General features: G+C 35.1%; 4 protein-coding genes across 8 annotated transcripts in view; 2 read left to right on the top strand and 2 right to left on the bottom strand.

Annotated features, from left to right (window-relative positions):
- The first annotated feature begins 6,438 nt into the window (after positions 1-6,438).
- LOC108978132 (cytochrome b5) lies at positions 6,439-9,143 on the top strand. The gene is made up of 3 exons (XM_018948266.1): positions 6,439-6,828; positions 7,531-7,662; positions 8,679-9,143. Exons 1-3 carry the CDS (start codon positions 6,715-6,717, stop codon positions 8,802-8,804), a joined length of 372 nt encoding a protein of 123 aa, XP_018803811.1. The 5' UTR covers positions 6,439-6,714; the 3' UTR covers positions 8,805-9,143.
- LOC108978130 (ATPase family AAA domain-containing protein 5) lies at positions 8,969-14,175 on the bottom strand. 3 transcript variants are annotated; one of them, XM_018948263.1, is made up of 5 exons: positions 13,990-14,175; positions 12,934-13,651; positions 11,185-12,871; positions 9,843-11,134; positions 8,969-9,611 (listed from the first exon to the last, which is right to left on the bottom strand). In XM_018948263.1, the coding sequence occupies exons 2-5, from the start codon at positions 13,614-13,616 to the stop codon at positions 9,350-9,352; spliced, it is 3,924 nt and encodes a 1,307-aa protein (XP_018803808.1). In that variant the 5' UTR covers positions 13,617-13,651; positions 13,990-14,175; the 3' UTR covers positions 8,969-9,349. The 3 variants fall into 3 exon arrangements, with proteins under 3 accessions (XP_018803808.1, XP_018803809.1, XP_018803807.1); XM_018948264.1 differs by having other exon boundaries at positions 14,012-14,175; XM_018948262.1 differs by having other exon boundaries at positions 12,934-14,175.
- A 437-nt stretch (positions 14,176-14,612) lies between these two features.
- The window catches only part of LOC108978148 (DIS3-like exonuclease 2), a 5,003-nt gene continuing 1,485 nt past the window's right edge, over positions 14,613-18,130 (top strand). For 2 of the 3 annotated variants that reach the window (XM_018948288.1, XM_018948287.1), the window contains exons 1-2: positions 14,613-16,151; positions 16,250-17,672. In XM_018948288.1, the coding sequence (XP_018803833.1) occupies positions 14,771-16,151; positions 16,250-17,672 (2,804 nt within the window). In that variant the 5' untranslated portion in view covers positions 14,613-14,770. The remainder of the gene's footprint in view (positions 16,152-16,249; positions 17,673-18,130) is intronic. The other variant, XM_018948289.1, reaches the window with a different exon arrangement.
- LOC108978149 (transient receptor potential channel pyrexia) overlaps positions 17,894-18,130 on the bottom strand; it is a 12,840-nt gene continuing 12,603 nt past the window's right edge. Inside the window, exon 12 of the mRNA XM_018948290.1 lies at positions 17,894-17,942. Within this exon, the coding sequence (XP_018803835.1) occupies positions 17,902-17,942 (41 nt within the window). The 3' untranslated portion in view covers positions 17,894-17,901. The remainder of the gene's footprint in view (positions 17,943-18,130) is intronic.

Below are 18,130 nucleotides of genomic sequence, written 5' to 3'. Positions count from 1 at the left end.
TAAATAAAAAAATTAATTTTTATTTTTTAATTATTGTAATACCAAACGTTTTTCGGAAATTTACTACTATTATTTATCATTATTTCGGCGATTGTTTTTATTTCAACATTTATATATTATATAACAGTAAATAACATATTTTTGTTTCCAAAAAATAGCTTTATAATATCGGCTCTGCTCTTATACCACATTTTTTTGCCAATCGGTTTTGCCTTATGCAGCATTTGTCATGGCAACATGTTGCCAGCAATATTATCTGCAATAATTGCAAAATTCTTTGCTCTTGATAATTAGCGACGAACCACGGAACGTATGTTAAAGCCTACTTTTAGGCGCATATGAATTAAATAAAATTTATGATTTATTTTTATTAAAAATATTAGTAAAAATACTAAATCGAAAAGTTCTTGGTTGTGTAAATACAAAGTGCTGTTGGCGCTTATTGTTGCTAGGCAGCGAGTTATATACAATATAATTATATATTAGTACATATGTGTATGTATAAATGGATATGGATGATTGTACATACATACATATATTTGAGAGTGTGATGACAGCTATAAAGCGCATGTATGTATGAAAATTAATTGTTAACTCTATGGGGAAATGAAAAATGTGTTTGAGTATTGCCGTCGAAGAGCAGATAAACGTAGATAAACAATTTAAAAATAAACAAAAATAAATAAATTATTGCCGCAAAGTTAAATAAACTATATGCATAAATGAGCAAGCGATTATCTAAGTGTGTTAGTACGCTATAAGCTTAAGTACCTTCATGCAAAAAATAAAAATATCAAAGAATAAATACAAATGCATCCGCAGCAACAGTATGGCGATTTAAAGTAAACTTTGATTTTCATTATAAATCTTACGGTATATTTTTTGTTGATTTATTTACTTGGACAATATTTTAATTTAAAAGAATTGAAAAGTTTCTCTAGCTAGAAGAACTAGATTATATTATTTTTTTCGAATATTTATTTATTTTAACTCACTTGCATATGTAAATAGTATATCCAAACAGAAAATTAAGGTTAAATTTTATTTTAAAACTTTTTACTTGTTTTTACAGCAGGAAAAGTACCGTTTGGTCTCAAAACACTTTCAGCTACTAAAAAATACATTTTTTATTTTAAATAGTACTTTAGAAAATTAAATTTGTTGCAAGGAGACATTTTAAGAGGAACACCTAATGTTGAAGTCCAAAGAGTCGATTTTTGGAAATCGAAAGAAAATACACCGTATTAAATATTTTAACATTTTAGAAGTACATTTATATATTTTTTAAAAAGACGCATTACATTTTTAGAAGGAAAAAGTTAAATATTTTTCTAGTTACAGGCGATCTCCAAGGGCGCAAAAAAATTTTGAACCTTTTCCGTGACTGAAACATAAAACAAAATGTTTTTTTAATTTTTTTTTTTTTTTTTTTTTTTTTTTTTTTTTTTTTTTTTTTTTTTTTTTTTTTTTTTTTATTTTTTTTTTTTTTGGTTTTCTATTTTAATCGTTAATTTACATTTAAATTATTTTCGTGTTTATTTAACTTAAAAAAAACCATATTTAACAAAATAAAACTTATTAACTGAACCACTCTTCCAAGTGCCAAACATTCATATTTGTGACCAAAGGAAAAATCTTATAAACATATAAGACCTTTATTCAAATAGCAATAATATACATATGTATATACATACCTACAATACATTCATTAAGCGATAGTAAATCCAGTTAAATCAATCGAAAATATTCATATACGCCACATACATACATACATAATCATTGGTAAATCCTTCGAAAGCTTCGCTCTTTTATAAATCTAATCACCTTTGCTTGCCTCCATCGTACTTGTCACATCTTATCGCTAACCATCATCACTCGTCCATAACTACAACTAACCACCATGCAATACAAACATACAAGCATTCATGCTCTACTCAATTCTCATATTTACTACGCATCTACTCATCAAATATCAAATATATTATATGTCATACCAACAACACAAACTAAGTAAAGGATTCCGAACAAAAAAAAAAAAAAAATATAAAAAACAAAAAAAAAAAAAAAAAAAATATGGTAAAAAGCAAACATTTTTGACATTTTATACAATTTATAGTATGTACTAAGAAATGGGAAATTATTTTTTGTCTTAGGTTAGGAACTAAATATTTTTCAAACAAAAACAAAAAAAGAAACAAATCATAAACGCATTGTGGCAAAGAGCTTTAGTTTTTATGCAATAGCAAACAATGGCCAGCCATTTTGTGACCGCTAGCATCACGGTGCATAAGTATACAAACATACATGTATACAGTATATACTCGGACATATGTACTGCGGGGTGTCTGATATAATAAGGTAATAAGCGTTTAGTAAGATGAAGTAAAAAGAACTACAAGTATTTGGGTGCGCTAGCGTTTTTTTGAAAATTGTTGTCTTTAAATTAATTTAAAATATGTCCGAAAAATATTTAACCTAAAAAATCGGTATGAGCAACTTTTTTTCAGTTTATCTTCTTATTTTTATATAAATTTTCAAACACGCTTTGGCTGGTTGTTTCGGTGCACAAATGTTACTTCAAAAAACTTTGCTTTATTATAAAAAAAAATAATTGCGTGTCGAGACACCCTAATGTGCATAAAACGGCTCTTGTGCGGCCCATGGATGACAAAGAAATTTTCAAATTTAAATAAAAATCGAATAATTGACGGAAATTGACGGAAATTGATGGCGAGGGAAGTGGTATATGTGAATTGAATGTGGTTGAGTGAAGCTCCAAATTTAACTGTAATCTGTAAATATATAATTGCAATATAAGATTTCATTATTAAATAATTACATGCATATATAGTATATAAAAATTATAAATATTATTAAATAAATTGAAAGGATATTAATGGTACAACTAATGCCGCTGGAGTTTTTTTTTTTTTTGTAAGCGATTTAGTGCAATTAACTTAACTTAAGGGAGAAATGATGTGTACTTTGTGCACTCGTTCACTTATTGTCGTTTTTCGCTGCAGTTTTCAGGTTGTGATCTGAGGGATAACTGCAAATGGATGTGAATGTTCTGCATTGTATGAAGTTCGAGTGCTTCTTCTAAGATGAAGCTAAGAATCTCTACTAAAAATCCATCAGATATTTAAAGTTGACTAAAGCGTGACGATCCTGTTTATTTAGGATAAAATGAAGGCCAGCTCATGAAATGGAAGAAGAACCAATAAAGTGCTCAGTATAGAACTAAAACACACAATCCGACAAATTTATGGATGTCTGAATAATAATTTTAAGCTTTATTGGTTATACGGATACATGCGTATATACAGTGATAATCATCAAAAGATTAAGCGAAAATAATTGACTCGATAGACCGACCAACACAACTTTAGCTACAAACATTTAACTGTGATTAACGTTTATATATCAAAAATAGCGTTATCAATAAAAAACATGAAAAAACGTCAACTTCAGCTGTTCCGAAGCTATAATACCCTTCACAGGCGAGTTTCTTGTAGCATAAACTAGTACACAAAGATCTCTTCACAATTTTGATCGGTCAGTTTGCATGGTACATAAAATGTGGGCTATAAACTTCGATAAACTTCAGAGATTGTAGCAATTTAGTGAGGATATCTTCAAATAATATGGTTTTCCATACAAGAACTTGATTTTTTATCAACCAGTTTGTATGACAGTTATATGACGATCCGATTGAGAAGTGAGCAGCATCTTGAAGAGAAAAAAACGTTTACAAAATTTTAGATTGATATCCCAAAATTAGAGACAAGTTCCCCTATAAACAGACAGATAGATGGACATGGCACTTCTTCTTCGTAACGTCGAATCATGTGTGTCATCGTCAGATGTGCTCATCGTCCATGCCTCTGCTCTATATAGCAGGACGGGAATAATGAGTGACTTATAGAGTTTGGTTTTTGTTCGTGCCCTTTACTTCTCAATTGCCTAGTCAGTCTGAAGTAATATGTTGTCAAGCGTTATTCTGCGTTGGATTTCGAAACTGACATTATTTTTGCTGTTAATACTGGTTCCAAGATAGTCGAAATTATCTACGACTTCGAAGTTATGACATATACTTCGTCTTGCCTTCGTTCACTACCAGACCCATTTTCTTCGCTTCCTTATCTATTTTGCAGAAAGCAGACTAACGGCGCGGATTTGAGGCCAATGACATCAATATCATCGGCGTATGCCGGCAGCTGTACACTCTTTTAGAAGATGGTATTGTCTCTATTTAATTTTACAGCTCGAATTGGAGGATGGAATTATGTGTAAAAGTTCACGGAAGTGAGGAAAATTCTCTCAGTGTCATTCACTTAGGAGTGGCCAGAAAAGAAACTCTTACATACGGCTCAAGTAGCTCACGACTTCCGATCTTAGACCAAGTATCCTCTTGGTAGACAAAGAACATCCGTTTGAAGGCGTGCTAAACTCAGAAGGCGAACTATCCGTTCTCAGGGTTGTGCGCCCGTCACGTAAAATCCCCAATGAAAAGACGAAAACAATCTCGGACGAGAGACCCCCCTGTTCAGGGCATAATAATTTTAAATACAAGCACTTGAAAGCACAATACTGAACATTGGGATTTCCCAAAAATGCCCTTTTTAAATGAGCGGTAGTCACGTCGATTGCCATTGGTCAACACTATTCACACGTCCACCATATGCCTGTCCAAAATATAATAAATACGAGTACGGCATATACTTACGAATTTCAGCCCGTATTAGCATTTGTCACTCGATAATTTACACACGAACTGTCACGTAATTCTTATCGGAATAATACGTCAATTAATGCTGGCTATCACAATCTGTCTGATTTAGGCGAACGTGCTGATAATAAATATAAACAATATTTAGAATATCCCGTTATCTAAGTTAAAAAAAACAACTTTTTAAACAAACGCCGAGCAAATACTGACTGCTAAGACTTATACCTGCCGCCCCTCGTCGGACTGGCCCACTAACTTGCAACCTAACAATTGGAAGTTGAATTTACTGTCGGGGGAGCTGCCTAGAAAATGGCGCAGTTGCATCACTGAATCGCAGAAAGGTTCTGCACCAAGTACATATACAATACAGTCGTCATTTTTAGCCGTAAGTGGAAGTATGAAATAGACGAACCGTGATTCTCCGAGGTTTAACAGAACGTGGGTGGTTAAAAAGTCTCAGCTTTTGAAATAAGTAATTCAAAACCGGTGAAATTTGGCGTAAGCGGAGAAGTTAACCCAAAATAACCAAAATATGGGAAAATAAGTCAAAGCTTTTCTATCACAAACCACACACATAAGTTCTTTGGTCTCCAGAATGTTGTTGTTGTTGGGTACGGGTATAATAACGGGGATTATTATGGTAAGGATTAGCTATGTACATATGTGGTCATGGACGTCATCCAACGGTACGGCCAAGAAACATGCTGTTTCGACGGTATCGGACTAAAGGTAATGTGGTGTCAGATGAGTGGGATTTGTGGGGCAAGCAAAGAGGTGGCCATTGTTATGCGGAGACTCATTGCACACAGGACACATTTTAGATATATCGGAGTTTAACTCGCTATATTATCCAGAACGAAGCTGCCCAATTCCCATACCAACCAATTCCACGCACCGGAATTGGCCCGGATTTCTTCCGGCCAAGGGCTGTTATTTCGGAGATCTAACCCCGTTTAGATCGGTAAGTCTTAGTTTAAGCTTGTCTTAGTCTGCACTCTGATCACAGATGCTTGGCTGACCGTCTCTCCTTGATGTTGGCAAAGTTTATATGGATTTTGCGAGAGGTTTTTTCTTGTTATTAAGTACGTCTTTGGCATTTCTTGCGGAGGTCAACATTAAAAAGAAAACGACTCCTTTCATGTTGCTGCGATCAAACTTACATACGTTTTTCATAATGGTAGGACATAGTAGGAATCACTAAACCACTTTGAGCACTTAACTTTGCGCTACAAAACAGGTATCGCATCCGCAAGAAAAGCGGAAGAGTTTTGCGGATTGCATAAACACTTACGTAATTGCGTTGTGTGTATTGGTAAATGATCACTATGAATCATCATGAGTAAATATTTTCGGAGAAAAATTAGTGTCAACGCCGAAACGCCCCCTTTTGTGGAAAGAATCTCGACATGCCGTAAGTTTGCGGTAAGCATGAAAATGATAACGAAGCAACAATAAAAAATGACAAACCCACAGTAAGGAAATACAACCAGAGGCTATTTTGGGACGAAACTCCGATGTTGCAATATAACTGTAAATCATTATGAACTCACTTGTGATTAAATAAGGCCGTATTTGCAGAAAGTGGAGATAACAAAAATATGCACACATACATACAGACATGTGGGCATATGTATGAATATAACGAAGTGCTTGTCTATAACCATCGATACATATATATGAAATCAAAAGGCTTTGATGATAAGTTCAGCGAACAGACGTAAACACCTTCTTATCGCTTCGAAATGCAGAAATACGTATGGACGTATGTATATACAGTAATATCTGTATTAATTGGCATCGAATGGGCTGGCGGAACTCCTGTTGTAGAATGTAAATAAAAGACTCTACATTCAAATTGGTTCGATGTCAGTTGATGTGGGCATCCGATCGCGTCAAGACGTGCAACACTCGAGGAATTGCCATTCGATTTCGAAAATATACAGTTATTATTTTTTACTGTTGTTGTTGGTGTAATCTTAGTAAACATGTCACAGGAGTACAGTGTTAGTGAGGTGGCACAGAACAACGGTCGCGATGGCAAGCCTGTGTGGATTATTTACAAAGAGAGCGTCTACGACGTGACGAAGTTCATAAACGAAGTATGTATATATAGCAAGTGGGAACATTTAATAAGAGTGAAATTATAAAAACACAGTTTAAATATGAACCAGAAAGTGAATATAAGGTAAAGAAGGGTTTACATTACATTGAGGATTTATGGAGAAATTTAATACATTAAGTAATATCAATAATTCGTCGACATTACTTTCAAAACTAACCTTAATTATTTTTAGAAAATTTTCTGAAAAGAAAAATTCCTTTAATTTTAATTTAAAAATTTCGTTTTCAAAATGAAAACATAGTAATTACAGTTTTTTTTCTCCACAACCTCGAAGTAATTTAAGAATGCACTCAAAATTATAATTTGAAAAGGCTTCGCATAGAGAAAGTGGTTGTTGTTGTTGCAGTGGCATAAAACATTCTTGAAGTAATTTCGAGGAATGGTACTGATTTGACAGTCCAGAATAAAAATTCGATCTGTCTCGGTTACCTAGACCCGACTGTCGCTATGACACAGTAATATAATGTTTTGAGGTTAGGTTACATGGTTTGTTATTGCCTCCACATAATATAGTAGCGGTTCAATAATATATGTATATCACATTTCAAGAATTCCTGGTTCTTTGATTTAGGCTGTGCATAAATACTTTTAATATAAGTCAAAATTTATCCGAAATCTGAAAAAATTTATGTTTTTGAATCACTTGATTAATCTGTAATTGCATCTTATTTATTTCTAGCATCCGGGTGGTGCAGAGTCCATACTCGAATATGCGGGTAAAGACGCCACAAAAGCATTCAATCAAGTTGGTCATTCCTCCGATGCCATTAAGGAAATGAAGTCGTATAAAATAGGCGTGATTAGAAAAGAGGTACGACAATTAAAATCGAATTCATGTATTTGCTTATCAGGAGACAATTTATGCACACTCGCTGATTTCCGGAAAGTCCCCCTGAGAGCTGAATGTTTGCGCAACTCAGGCACGGACATAGTGCTAATTAAACGTACCTTGCCACAGTGTAGCCTAGTGACAGTTGATTTGTATCATTATGCATACATATATGTAAATGTGTTTGTTTGGATGTAAGCAGACAGTATTTAAGTTATTATCTAACAGTGAGAGTTGTAGTATTTGTAGCTGCTGCAAATATGTACATATGCACATATTTACATAGATACTATCAGTTATCAGTACTGTGCTGAATACCATGTTACGTGAGGTAGAATTACTATATTTTTAATTTGAATATGTACTCGAACACAAGTAACCTGTTGCGCTAAATACACATAAAACAGTCTTAACTATTCGTTGTTGCTGTAACGACCGAAAATACTCTCCCAATTCATGTGAAAGAAGTGAGGTAGTCTCTTAGTTTTTGAGATATCGATCTGAAAATTTTCACACGTTCTTTTCTCCGCAAGAAACCACCGTAACGTATAGTTATCAAAAGCGTCGTTGTATAGAAAACTTTTTTATTTCTCAAGATATCTTCAGGAAATTCAGCTGTATTATTGTACAAAGCAGTGCTACAGCCTCCGAACAAATTGTTCAGATCGCACCATTATAGCATATAGCTGTCATATAAACTCGCCGTTCGAAATCACGATAAAGGTCTTTTTATACCCTTTTTTACTTTTTACTATGATAAATGCTGTTATAAAGGGTATTAAAGTTTCTCTGAAGGCGCAGTTAACTGTTTTTCTTGTTTTAACTGAAATGAATAGTGGTGTTGGTGTGAATGCAGCTATAGATATTGCAGATTAGAAATTAATTAGAATAAACAGTCATAGTTCGCATAGTTAAGTCTGAGATATTTGCGCGCACGTAGATAACGAAAATACATTTGAAAATTGTTTCTAATTTCATACTTTTATTTCCATTTTCAGGGTATGCAAGTACTCAGCACACAGCCGACATCCGCAGACATTGATCTAAATGAGAAACAGAAACAACAGCAAGCAAATTCTTCCGCATCGGAAAAGAAACGAATTAAATTTTTCTTTTGTTGTTGAATAAAAAAAAAAAGAGGCGATCAATTTGGGAGAGTCTGCCTGACTGTGATTAAACTGAATTCACTCATACTAAGTCATATTCATAGCGAAACATTTATGTCGGTCTGATCGCACGAATTCGTGCAGTGCGAGGTGCAAATGTACGAATTGAAGACGCAAAGGGGTAAAATTAAAAATTTGTTATTTATTAGCTTCACTTACATTATATAATGTTGTTTGAATTCGTACTTATGTACATAATATAATTAAATATACGTAGTTTACGTTACAAGTTAAAAATTAATTTATTGTATTTAGTTAATAAGTGTTAAATGCCAATAAATGCACATTATAATACAATTAATAATTATGTAATATTTATACTAGTTTTGCTGCTGTCAATTTCAAGTTATTTCTGCTAATGTGCCACCGCAATTTGTTCATAACGCAAAAGCAACATTTTTCTGCATACCGAGATTAGTAAAATTCTATACAATATACAATAATGTCAGTTGTAGGGACAATTGAAAATTTTAAACTAAGCTTCCTCGTCAGTCTTCAACACTTTAAAGCTGGGCTTCCACGTCCTCTGGCGCTGCATCTACCAAGATTGTACAGGCATTATCAAAGGGTGTTGTTGAAAAATTGGAAACATTAATTGCGCTGTGCCTTAGGTAATGATAGAAGCGAGTTGAGCGCCGCTCGTGCGTGGCGCGTTGCTTCTCACTGCGACAAATGGCGCGCAGTGCCGGTTCCACATCTAAGGCGCGTGTACGCTGGCTACGAGAACTGACGGCAGTGCTATTCATGTAGTCACATAGGGAGAGTCTAAATGTGAAATAGATATTTATAATTGTAATATTTTGCAAATCTTTCGAAATTCACAAAATAATAAAGTTAGTAGAAAATTGTTCAAAGCTACCAACGACTTCATTGAAATTACTAAAGCATCTTAAGAAAGCGTCTATACATTTTTTGAGGGTCAATTATAATATATATAGCCATTTTAGTCGTGTCATTTCTAATTTACGTAATTCAAACTATAATTGTAAAACTCACCGTTCTCTCGGCGTATCGAAGAGATTGTAAGGGCACGGTTTCGCCGCCAAATTCACTTTTATCGCCTGTTCAACAATCTCATGCGCAATTTCTTCGGAGAGATGTGGCTGTAACCGGTCGACACTCAAATCGGCACTCCTACCGGTGATTAAACCTCGGCCAACTCCTCTATTGTCATCCGACATGTCAGCATTGTGCATGCCTAATAATGCGCCTATGGAAATGCTTTCGTAAAAATCACACATAACTTCAAGTGATGACGTAGTTTTATGCTGTTGACATACTTCAGCATTGGTAAGCGAACTGTTAAGCGCAGTCTTCTTTGGTGTACGTGTTCTGCGTTTAATTACGCTATTTTTGTCCTCGTCATTATCACTGAGTTTGAAGGCTTTCTCAATTGAATTGCCTTCTTGTAATAGCAATCGCTTTGAGCACTGAAATATGTCCGTTAAGTTTACGCGTAATAAACTGAAATCGACAGGAAAGGGTATGCGCCATTTTTCGTTCTGGTTGACAGTGAAAAATTCAAACATTGAACGATGAATGTATACATCATTCTCTTTACTACACCCTTGCTTATTCAGTCGATCTTTGCTAAGTTGCTCATCAGGTTCCTGTTGTTGCTGCGTGCTGTCTTCAACTGATAGACTTCGTTTGGTTGGCGATGCAAAAAAACCCAAATCACGTTTGGCCGCCTCTTCCTTTTGTGGTGTATGATGATGTGACGGAGTTTTCACATCACCAGTTGGTGCTAAAACCATGTTCGTTCGATCACCACCACTTTGAATGAAAAACTGCAATTCCAGCAGCGTTCTTCTCAGATCTTTTCTATTGTACAAATATAGTGAAAGTAAGTCATCCAAATTAATAGGACAATTTTCTATCAGTGAGAGCACAGCCATGAAGCGGGATATATTCAGAGCATTCGGCGGCGTAAAATATATTGTGTTCTGATTCATTAGTCGTTGGAGGTGCTGGCAATTGGGATTCGTGGCCATGACAATGACAGGACGTTTCGAGCAAGCTGCCAATGTGTAAATGGCATCAGTGAAACCACTGTCTAGTTGATCAAATACCACGTCCGCATCCTCGATAAGAATAAGACACTTTCGCGAATTTTGATTCACATCTCCACTGCAGCCAGCATTGCTATCAGCATCAATGTGACTCTGAGAATTTTGTTTCATTAGCTTTTTTCCATTTAGTGACATGCGGAGTAAGTTTTTCTGAGCTTTACTAGAACTTTGTGTGGGCGTCGAGTCCTTACGAATTTGGTGTGATTGTGTTGCTTCCTAAAAATAATGACATATTCATATACATATATTATGGACATATTACTAACCTGTAGCTCTTGTATCAAACGTTTTCCAGTTCGCTTCATGCCAGCATTTATTTCGAGAACATTGAAATTCATATCATTTGCAAGCGCGTAAACTGCATTGGTTTTACCACTTGATACCGGACCCAGAAGTACCACAGCATTGCCGGTTACATTGCTGAGACTGGAGTTTGAGTCATTAGACACATCAAATGAATCATCAATTGATTGCGAATTACGAGCACTTCCGCCACTACCATTGGCCCAAGTAGAAAGAAAGTCACGCAATTGTGTTACGGGCACGAGATTTACGAGCACCTGTTCAACGAGCATGGGTTTATACTTTTCAGTGAATAAAAGTTCACCATTGGGGGCAGATGGAGGTGGCTTCACTTCATCTTGATCAGAAGTAGCACCTGTTGGTTCTAAACTTCGTATCCGTTGCGTTCGACGGGTCACCACAAATGATTCGCTCACTTGTTCCATATCCTGTGCCGCGTCCAAAGCACTAAAATATCGATATTTTTCGCGCATTTGATTGTAACATTTAAATGTGGGAAACCGATCGAATTGCGACTTCCACAATTTTATTATTGACCTTTTATTCTCAAGTGTTGGCAATAATGCTTCAAATGGAGGTGGTTGTGTTTTGTTAATTATAAATTGTTTTGTGCTACCTGAATTGTTCCGAGATCTACGCTTACATGTATTCGATTTTTTCATTATTTCTGTTTCGACAATTGTGCTCAGCTCTAAATCGTTCTCATACAATTTTAATTTTATAGTAAATTGTATTTTATTTTGTAAAAATAACGCCTCGTCCGCATTTAACTGTTGAACATGACAAATACGAGGAAAATAGTCCAGCACCTCTTCATAGTTTTGTTCGTACTGCTTTTGCTTTTCAATTTCTATGCGCATTTTCTCAGGCACACCCGACATAAGGAAATCGTGCTTCGCCTTTAGTGCAACTGGATCTGGACTAGGTTTCGGCAGTGAACGTACGAAAAGGGGGGCCAATTTCTTCGACTTTTCTGGAGTTGACATATTGCTATCGTCTAAATTTATTATTTCTACATCTATTGCTGTTTCACACTTTCTCGAAGCCGAAACACATTTCTTAGCCGAAGAAATTTTAGTCGGACTCTTTTCTAAGTCGTAATCGTAACGAGCTCTTCCCGCACAAGAACGTTTTGGTCTACTACTAGGTGTGTTTTCAATTTCCAATTCACCCTGATTAGGTTGTACTGCCTCAACACTGCTTTCTATTACAGGTGTAGTAGATACAACCATTATTTCGGTACTATTTTTAGTACACCGCCGGTTGCGTGACTTTGGAGTTTCAGTTTTAGAGTTTCTTTTGTCTTTTCCTAAAACCTCTTTTGATGTTTTAGCAGCTAGATCTTTCGGTGACTCTTTTCTCGGAAAATATCCTAAAAGGCTATCTCGTTTTTTGGTCGGGGAATTAAGTTTAGATAAAAACTCTTCTGTTTCCGAGTCCGTCTTTGCATTTTCTATTCGCTCATCGACTGAATCAGTCGAATCGGGTCGCAGTATTGTTCGCTTCCTGCACTTAGCTTTATCTTTATACTGTTTTGTGGCCGCACCCATCGAATCGCCTCTTTTTGATTTCATTTTATGACTTGCTGTTTGACTTGTGAAGCTGTTATCCTTTTTAGGCGAAGCACCATTCACAAGCATCTGCTTGAACCTTTATAGACAATAAAAAGTAAATATCAATGTGCACATTTATATTAATTATTATAAACTCACCGCTTCGCACGGTTCTCCAATTGTTGATCAACATATGCAGCTCGTGCTTCTTCATCCAATTTACGCTTTATGCCACCTTTTTTGTCAGCCCATTCCTGAAGAATCAACTTACGTTTGGTATTGACAGCTGATTCCTGGCTTATTGTTGGTGAGGTCTCTTTTCCAGGTGTGTTTGAACCGATTGCTTTATTTCTGGCATTCATCATAACCTCAAATGCATTCATTGCTTTTTGCTGAATTAGCGCAGTTGATGCTTCACTAGGAACTAATTTTGCATCCGATTTGTTTCCTAAATGATCAGTAGTCTGCTGATTTTTCTTTGGAGTTCGTTGAAAGTGACGCAGTATATCTCCATTTATGGAAGCATTCTTTAGTGGACTTTTATTATCTTGAGATTTTTTCCTTTGAGCACAATCAGGTGAGCCTCCCTGTCCGTTTTCCTGAGCGGTCTTCTCTTGTAATGGTTTTGTTTTTGAGCGCTTGCCCTGTTCTTTGACATGTTTAGATGCACTTTTACCTTTCGATTTATTGATAACCTTTTGTTCATCTTCAGCCACTTTGTCTAATTCTGCAGTTGCCACAGCTACAGCTGCTGCTTCCATTTGTGCAAGTTTCTTCTGTTCCCTTTTTCTTCTGTGTTTTTGTCGATGTTTCTTTTTTACGGAATTCAACACTTCTTCCATATTTTGTAGAATGAGTTTCGAGTCCGGACGTGGGGCTTTTAAAATAAATTTAGAAACGCTTTCAGAAGTGCCTACACTAACAACAGAACGTTCACCATTTTGGATATCAGCGGAAACTAATATAGATTCATTACCGCTTTCAGTAGCACTTATAAAATTATTTACCACAATTGTATTTAAAGCAGTCATTTTTTACACTTTCTTTTATCAAAAACTAAGCAAAGCATATAAATTTTAAGCCTTTTACTCAGGAAATAATTAATAAAGCAACAAGCGAGATTGTGGGAATCTATTTTCACATCAATATGCGGGTTTATGCAAATAAAAATATAATCTATAAAACTTTCCTATCGCATTGACAAATGCTACTAACCAGAAAAAGGTCAGTCACACACCTTCATCAAAGCTTTTACACTAGCTTTTCGATTAACAATTATTCATTGAATTACATCTGCAAATTTGTTTCATTAATATTTAGAGCGAGCTTAAAAAATCCGAAATAATTTAGAAAATCACATTACTCTATGCATCCGTTGGCAGTTTATGACAAATGATGGAAATTGGCGCGCAAAATAATAAACATAGGTTGAACATACCCTATACGAAAGGTGCTGCCCTATTTACATTACGAATAATTCGTGTGGCAATTTTTTAATTTGCAATAAAAACCAAAACTTAGAAATGGTATAGTATAAAAATTTATATTGTTATTTATATTGCACAGATTTATATTCAGATCAGTTTTAATTTTATTTCTTTGAAATTTAGTTGTTAGTCTTTCCATATGTAGTATTGTTAATGTTTCATACGAAACGTGTGCAAATTCCTTAAGACACATTTCTGTTGAAATCGCATGATCAAAAATATTAGTATTGCACACCGATAATAGACGACTGAAATATTTTTTTGTTTTGACGGCGTTACATTTATTTAAACCGCTATTGGAAGCTTTTATTTCACAATTCGAGGAAAAACGTCAAAAAGTTAAAAAGAAAAAAGGAAAAACAAACAAGCCCATTTGATGAAAACATTGGAAACATACATATTGTGTAAATTTACGTAGAGTCTCCGAATTTCTTTTCATTATTTGAAAACAGTAATATATAATCTGTAAAATTCATATAAAAATTGCAAGTGTGTTTAAGTAAACAAAAATGGATAAGGATTGTGTAGAAGATGTGGAAACACAGAAGGAAAACGACGAAAATATTACAGTGGATGAGAAGTGCGAAAATAACTTTGAAGGTATCATTGAAAATAATGGTGTTGGCAAAGAGCAAAAAGATGCAGCAATTAACACGATCTCACGGGAAAAGTTAAACGATGAATGTTTAAATAAATGCAAGGTGGAAGAGGCGCCAATAATGCCACAGGTGGAATGCGATAATATACCGCTATCGCGCGATTCTGAGAAAACGGATACAGCCAGCTCAAGACACAAAACTGTAAAAAAACAAGGTTTATCTAAAAAAATTGCCACTCTTCAGGAAAAGACAAAAAACCTTCGTGATAAATTGGGGATCCACCGTAATAAATTGCAACAACATGCTACGGCTGTTACAAATATATCGGAGGTTTCTCTAATTAATGACACGTTAGCAGAACATGCAATGAAATCATTACAATCCAACACTACTAACTCACTAAATAACAGTATAGCGACAATTTCTGTAAGTGAAAATAATCGAAAATTAAAAACTGAGCAAGTACAAGCTCAGTACTCGTCACGCAAGCAATTGCAAAAGAAGGTTGGAGATCTACAAGAGCAAGTTGAAGGTCTGCATGAGTTACTAAATCAATTAACTATTAAAAATCCACAACTTAAGGAACGTGTTCTAACACTTGCGCATCGTAATCCTAAGCTTCGGCAAATAAAGCTTTTTACAGCAAGTGAAATATCTGCGTCTACTAGTAGAAAAGCACAACCATTGCTGACTGCCAAACAAAGAAAGGAATCAGAGGTCTCTAATGCCAGTACAACAACATCACAAAAAGATACAACTTCTGTAAATGACAACGCTAGCGTACAAAAAGCTAACCGAAAACGTAGTCAACGTAAACGCAAAAATAAGCTAACCAAAGAATCGAAAAATCAGAAAAGCGAGATAGAATCTTTAAGCAAATATTTGAATAATATTGTATCCGAATATTTCGGCCCGGAACAAAAGAAAAAGGCGGATGAGTTGGAATTCAAAGGAACTTTTGATGATTTAGAATCGTATGCCCAAACGTTAGTGCAAGCGGGAATAGGACGTATAGTTGAGGAAGAAATACGCATTAATCGTAAGAATAATCGTCAATCATTTATTACAATGTCCTCGGACCGAGAAGGTACCGAACGTGATGGCATAATATTGTTGCCAGTAGCTAGACGCTATGCCTTTGAAGGAGACATAGTGCGCGCTTTCGTTATGAATATGGGTGTAGGAGCTACGCCAACTTCTTCACCAACCGACACAGTAGCTAAGGAAGGAAGAAAAACGGAAGTCGAAGGAGCGTCAGTAACTGGTGGGAAAGAAACTTCACTTTCTTTAGGTATATACATATATATTTATTATATATATATTTTTTAATTTTATTTATTTATCTTGTAAGATACCATGTTAAATTTGATTATCTAATTCCTTTTGTAGCAGATGACGAGGATCCGTTCGAAGATACGGAATCACCTGATTCAGAAAACGATGCTGAAATGGATGCTTCCGCCATTGCTGTTCCAGATAATTGCCCGAAATCGTTTGTGATATCTATAGTAAAACAAACGCCATTACGTGAACTTGTCGGAACTATTTCTTTCAAAAATTCCATGAAATTGAATGATGAAATAAGTTATTACAAACTAAAACCACATGACATGCGTGTACCAATGGTTTATATTCCAGAAAGCAAATGCTCTTCGCATATAACAACAGAAAATCAAGGCGACGTTTGCGGTATGCTTTATTTGGTGCGAGTTATTGAAACGGACATTAATGGACACTGCATTGGAGAATTACTACAACCTGTTGGTAAAGTTGGTAATGTAGAAGCTGAATTGAAAGCCATCCTACTACATAATGGATTGAAGAACATAAAACCATTTGAGCAGCATTTCAATGACCAGTATGCGCAGCCAGACTCACCTATAAGCGCAGCTGACTTACGTTTTCGGGAAGATTGGCGAGAAAAATGTGTTTTCACAATTGATCCCCTCACAGCCCGTGATCTGGACGATGCTGTCTCCGTGGAGAGTTTGGACGACGACATATATGAAATTGGTGTTCATATCTCCGATGTAGCTCATTACCTACAAGAAGATAGTGAGTTGGATAATATTGTCAAAGAACGTGCTACATCAATATATTTGGTAAACGAAGTTATTCACATGCTGCCTAAAACATTGTGCTTTAAGTGCTCACTACTGCCAGGCGAAGATAAATTTGCGTTTTCCGTTTTTTGGCGTATAAATAAGCATGGTGAAATTATTGGTCAACCGCGTTTTACGCGCACAGTTATCAATTCATGCGTCCAGCTAGCCTATGAACACGCACAAAAAGTGATCGACAATCCGAATGAAGATTTTGGCATTGACGACTTTCCCACGATTTGCAACGGCTTCACCGTTCAAGACATATGCCCACGTATACAAATTTTAAATAAAATTGCTGAAATATTACGCCAGAAGCGTTTTGATGGTGGTGCATTATCAATCAATAATCCGAAAATACGCTTCAATTTAGACCCCATAACCGGAGAAGCTTTAAGCTATGAGTTGGATAGTCGACAAGAGGCGAACTTTCTGATTGAAGAATTTATGTTGTTGGCGAACCAATCAGTCGCGCGTTTTATATATGATCGGTTCCCTGACATATCCATATTACGTAATCACGGTCCACCACTTTCGAAATCGATGAAGAACTTGCGTGAAAAATTACTCAGCTTAGGTATGGAGTTCGATTGCTCTAGCTCAAAGGCTGTGTACGCCAGCATGCAGAAACTGTGTCGCGAGGCAAAAGATCCCGAAGCAATGGACGCTTGTCTAAGTGCATTGCTCACGAAACCAATGGCACGAGCTAAGTAAGTGTACATTTTATCTATGATTATTTTTTTAAATTGATTTCCTTTATTAATTTATAATTTATTTTTTAATTTTTTTAAATTCATTACCTTTTTTAATAATAACTTTTTTTTAAATTTATTAGTTTTTTTTTATTTATTTATTTTTTTTTAATTTATTAATTTTTTTTCAACTATTTATTAGGTACTTGTGTAGTTGAAGTTAATCAGAAGAGACTGGCCTATGACATTAAGCTCTTTCCATACCTATTACCACATAGAAGAAAGAAACTGAAATTTAGAAAAAAAGTTCAATTAGAAACGCAATTCGTCAGGGGTTAAATTATATATTTTTCCTAAATTTTTTTTTTTTAATTTTTTTTTTTTTTTTTTTTTTTTTTTTTTTTTTTTTTTTTTTTTTTTTTTTGCTGAAGTTTTTTTTTTTTGATCCTTTACACGGTGAAGTGTCATTAAGGGAT

This window comes from Bactrocera latifrons, unplaced genomic scaffold (genome assembly GCF_001853355.1).
Source record: "Bactrocera latifrons isolate USDA-ARS-PBARC rearing strain unplaced genomic scaffold, ASM185335v1 scaffold_118, whole genome shotgun sequence".
Taxonomy (NCBI): domain Eukaryota; kingdom Metazoa; phylum Arthropoda; class Insecta; order Diptera; family Tephritidae; genus Bactrocera; species Bactrocera latifrons.
Note: the sequence above shows the minus strand (reverse complement) of the source record. Positions and strands in the feature narration are given on the sequence as shown.

Coding starts and splice junctions, on each gene's coding strand:
- LOC108978132 (XM_018948266.1), top strand. CDS start 6,715: ATGTCACAGGAGTACAGTGTTAGTGAGGTGGCACAGAACAACGGTCGC. Junction 6,829..7,530: donor TGACGAAGTTCATAAACGAA/GTATGTATATAT, acceptor ATTTATTTCTAG/CATCCGGGTGGTGCAGAGTC. Junction 7,663..8,678: donor TAGGCGTGATTAGAAAAGAG/GTACGACAATTA, acceptor TTCCATTTTCAG/GGTATGCAAGTACTCAGCAC.
- LOC108978130 (XM_018948262.1), bottom strand. CDS start 13,805: ATGACTGCTTTAAATACAATTGTGGTAAATAATTTTATAAGTGCTACT. Junction 11,135..11,184: donor GTTTGATACAAGAGCTACAG/GTTAGTAATATG, acceptor CATTATTTTTAG/GAAGCAACACAATCACACCA. Junction 9,612..9,842: donor TTCGATACGCCGAGAGAACG/GTGAGTTTTACA, acceptor TTTCACATTTAG/ACTCTCCCTATGTGACTACA.